This window comes from Macadamia integrifolia, chromosome 3 (assembly GCF_013358625.1).
Source record: "Macadamia integrifolia cultivar HAES 741 chromosome 3, SCU_Mint_v3, whole genome shotgun sequence".
Classification (NCBI taxonomy): Eukaryota; Viridiplantae; Streptophyta; class Magnoliopsida; order Proteales; family Proteaceae; genus Macadamia; species Macadamia integrifolia.
In genome coordinates this window covers 6,714,454-6,718,175 of record NC_056559.1, presented here as the reverse complement: position 1 = coordinate 6,718,175, position 3,722 = coordinate 6,714,454, and the positions used below count along the sequence as shown (strand labels likewise).

Here is a 3,722-nt window from a genome sequence, read left to right as displayed (position 1 = left end):
AACTGGAAAAGCTTCTCATATATGTCATAGATCCGTGTCATGTTCTTCTCTTGGGAGTATGTTTCCTTCAGATCATCCCATACTCCATTGGCTGTAGAATGGAATATAACATTGGCAGCTACATCTGGTTCCATACTGTTCCACAACCAGATCAGAATCAAGGCATTCTCCTTCATCCAATTGTCATACTTAGCATCATCAGGCAAAGGAGCCTCAGAAGTGGTATAGCTCAGTTTGCCTTTAGCTAACAAATACACCTTAACAGACTGAGCCCAAAGAAGATAGTTCGAGCTCCCTTTGAGCTTGATAGAGGTGATCTGGACATTGATATTATCCAATGCAGAAGAAGCAATAGTAGAAGAAACAGTAGAAGTAGTAACAGGCACAGTCCCAACCATGACAATCAAGTAGAGTGACTAGCAAGCAATAGGATGAACGTATCCAGATAGGTAGTAATACAATTCAGATCTGAAACTTAGCATTCAATCCAACTTTCCATACCACAATTCAGATCTAAACATGTGGGCATCAATACAATATATCGGCAACAAGCAAGCATAAGCATCAATAAACACTATCGGCAGCAAGCACATATATGCATTAAACAACTTATATAGGTAGGATAAACTAGATCAATCAATTAAGAACAGCAGCCTCAAACCTGACCGCCATCATATAGGTAGAGTAAAATAGAAGGAGAGGCGCCGGCTTCAAATCATCAAGCAATCAGCCACTTACTCCAACAGTAAAGGCAAGGTAGATCTTCACAAAGGAAAAATCACTCCATTAGGGATTAGATAATAGCAGTTGCAGCAATGAGTGGCTGAGCACCAAGAAGAAAAACCTCTAAATCGTAACCAACAGATTTCTTGTCTTCGGAACCTAATTAATTTAACTACAGCAGCTCTGATACCATGTTACAATCTCAAAAGCTATAGCTAAACCAGAAAACCAGAAACAAGAATGAAAAGAGAGAGAGAGAGAAAAGAGAAGAAGAGAGGAAGAAGATGAAGTAACCAAAGGAAGTCTTAAGAATGGAGAGCAACTTGAGATTAATTCAATATGAATCTAATCTCAGGTTCTCTTATGAATATATAACATTAGGTCAAGAGGAAAGACAATAAAGCCCCCCACTTACATAAGGAAAATCCCCAAAAGACCCAAACAAACATAACAAGGACCAAATGGTCCCTGTCATAGGCGCTAATATTAGCGCTATTCCCTGTTTGGGAATAGCATTAAAATCAACAGGTTCAATAAGTTCTAATATATTACCTCCTAAGTTGATCTAGAAGCCTGATATTCTCCATTGCAAAACGAGTCACTTCTGGGTTCTTATCAATTCCAGCTCGAAGCAACTCAATCTCTTTTGATAGAGCTCTATTTTCTTCCAATAGATATGTATCAGAAGGCATTAAACCTCCAATTAGGGATTCCAATCCTCAAATCTTATCCTCCCGGAATTTCAACATCATTTTAGTGCGAAGGGTGTCTTCTTCCCTTTGGCAAAACCTGAAAAGCAATGGTGATCTAGAATAGGGCAACCAATTTCATAGGAATAGAAGCAACAAGGTTGACTACCACAATTCAGAAGCCAATTTACCAAATGGTTCAACTTTTCGATTTCAGCTTCAAGTTGCTTGATAGAATTGTCTGCTATCTTTTCTCTTCTCAAGCCACTGGCAATTATTGTTTCCAAAGACTTCAACTGATACATAAACAGGATGACCACCAATGTTCCTATTAGTGCATCAGAAAACCGAAGAAACTCAAATAGATTTTTCAATTATAAAAAATTATGGAGTTAAGGAACATCATAGTTATGTGGAAGGTCATCTACAGGGAAAATCCTGAAAACAGGACTCAAGGATCATGCAGTTACAGGAAAGGTACTTACTGATAGGGAAGAGAAGGGGATGTGTCTGTCTGTGTCACAGAGAGAGATGGAGAGGGAGAGGGAGAAATAGCTATCAGCTACATGTTGAAATGGTTTTTTAATAAGATACCATAACAAAGCACACAGCAGGTCCGCCACCCACTATTTTTCAGGTGATCTCCAGGTCGAAAATGTCCCAACTGATGATCGTAACCATCTTTTACAAGATGGAAAGTTTGTAGAAACAAAATATACTAAAAGAACAGCTACCTTTTCAATGGAAACTCTAATAGTGCCCAATCGTGCAGACCCATGCAAATCTTCTGCCTTCTGATGATCCATTTCAGGTATCCTTTCCACAGAAGCACTGTAATTTCCTTCCCTGTCAGTATCTCTAAGCATTGTAGAACCAAATGAAAAAGACCTAAAGACATTCTGATGCTTCAGAATGGAAAGCTCCTCCTGTTCCATAACTGTCTAATTAAACTCCAATTTAAATTAAAATGTCATGGTAGAACTTTTTTGTTGATGCTACCAAGATGCTACAACCTTCAAAAGCCGTATCTGGTGCTGCAATTCAAGTGCATCTCCTGAACAATCTTCATTCACAATAGCCTTGAATTTAATGAAAAACAAATATATCAGCTACGAACTGGTTGTTTCCCTGAAGAAATCTAGTCTTCTACATTGTATCAATCCAAGTAACAAGTAGCACCATTACATTGTTTCGAATAAGTTTTGCCCGCTGAGCAAACTTTAAAGTGCTTAGTGTTTCAGTCGAACAACTGCAAAATACAGAAAGTCAAAACAGAATTTAATGCACAATGACAAATGGAAATGAGACCAAATCAAGCTTAAGGGGCTGAACCAACCACATAGAAGGGCTGACATTAGCAATGATCATAGTCTTGGAGTTTCCACCAAGCGAGTCCTATCACACATTTCATGTCAAACTTAAAACATCAAAGTTAGGTATGATAATATGAGAGCTGAGAACTTTGAATTTTTAATCTCACTTGAAGAAGAAAGGTCAATCCTGAATCTCTATAAGGAACATGTCATTGCTTTCCATGTGCCACATCCACTAGAGCCATTGTTACATTACTGTTACAAAAAGATCAAGTTGATAAAATAGGGGTTCAGCACAAATATCATGGTTAGAAACTGCATTCATGTTGCACTATAATTGAATATATATATATATATATATAAAATTAAGTACCCAAGTGTAGATAATGATTTGTTGATATTTGCAGCTTCCTTTAGGCGTTCACTTTTAGCACCAGAAGCTTTCTGCCTGTTATTGATGGTAATATATTAGCGAATATCATCATCCAAGATGCAAATCATGTTCAAAGATATATAAGTCACCTTTCTGAACCAGAAAGATCTACAAGGTTTAGTCTTGCAAATCGTAGGCTATTTGTGGAATCTTTTTCCCACCTCTCAATCACACACGTAAATGTTGGGTCCCGATTGACACTGAGAGGGGGGGGTGAATCAGTGTGCCAAATATTTTTTCACTTTCCAACTGTACCCCTGATGTGGCAATCACTATTTTCACTTCAATAGCACAGTCTATTGATGCTGCCCAGAGCTGCTATGTATACTACTGACCATTCTTACTGTTGCATGAAACTTACTCACATAACATGTATTGCTGCCCAGAGCTGTCTTATAAACCTCACACAGTAATCACAGTCACATACATACACAGTCGTATGCACATCCACACTGCACCACCAAGTGGTCAGGACTACCAGATGTACACACCCATTCTGCAGCCAAGCACTCCAATCCACAATACAAATACGAGCATACACATCCACAACACAAGAAATACGTG

General features: G+C 38.4%; 2 protein-coding genes across 2 annotated transcripts in view; both read right to left on the bottom strand.

Moving 5' to 3' along the window:
• The window catches only part of LOC122074481 (kinesin-like protein KIN-12D), a 7,744-nt gene extending 6,270 nt beyond the window's left edge, over positions 1–1,474 (bottom strand). The window contains exons 1-2 of the mRNA XM_042639326.1: positions 1,276–1,474; positions 662–762 (exon numbers count right to left, since the gene is read on the bottom strand). Coding sequence (XP_042495260.1) covers positions 662–675 — 14 coding nt within the window. The 5' untranslated portion in view covers positions 676–762; positions 1,276–1,474. The remainder of the gene's footprint in view (positions 1–661; positions 763–1,275) is intronic.
• LOC122073760 (kinesin-like protein KIN-12F) overlaps positions 1–3,722 on the bottom strand; it is a 22,212-nt gene that overhangs the window by 12,228 nt on the left and 6,262 nt on the right. The window contains 12 exon segments of the mRNA XM_042638387.1: positions 4–416; positions 1,139–1,222; positions 1,326–1,380; positions 1,484–1,512; positions 1,604–1,708; positions 2,147–2,338; positions 2,426–2,491; positions 2,598–2,661; positions 2,749–2,807; positions 2,893–2,980; positions 3,099–3,159; positions 3,161–3,173. Of these exon segments, the coding sequence (XP_042494321.1) occupies positions 4–416; positions 1,139–1,222; positions 1,326–1,380; positions 1,484–1,512; positions 1,604–1,708; positions 2,147–2,338; positions 2,426–2,491; positions 2,598–2,661; positions 2,749–2,807; positions 2,893–2,980; positions 3,099–3,159; positions 3,161–3,173 (1,229 nt within the window).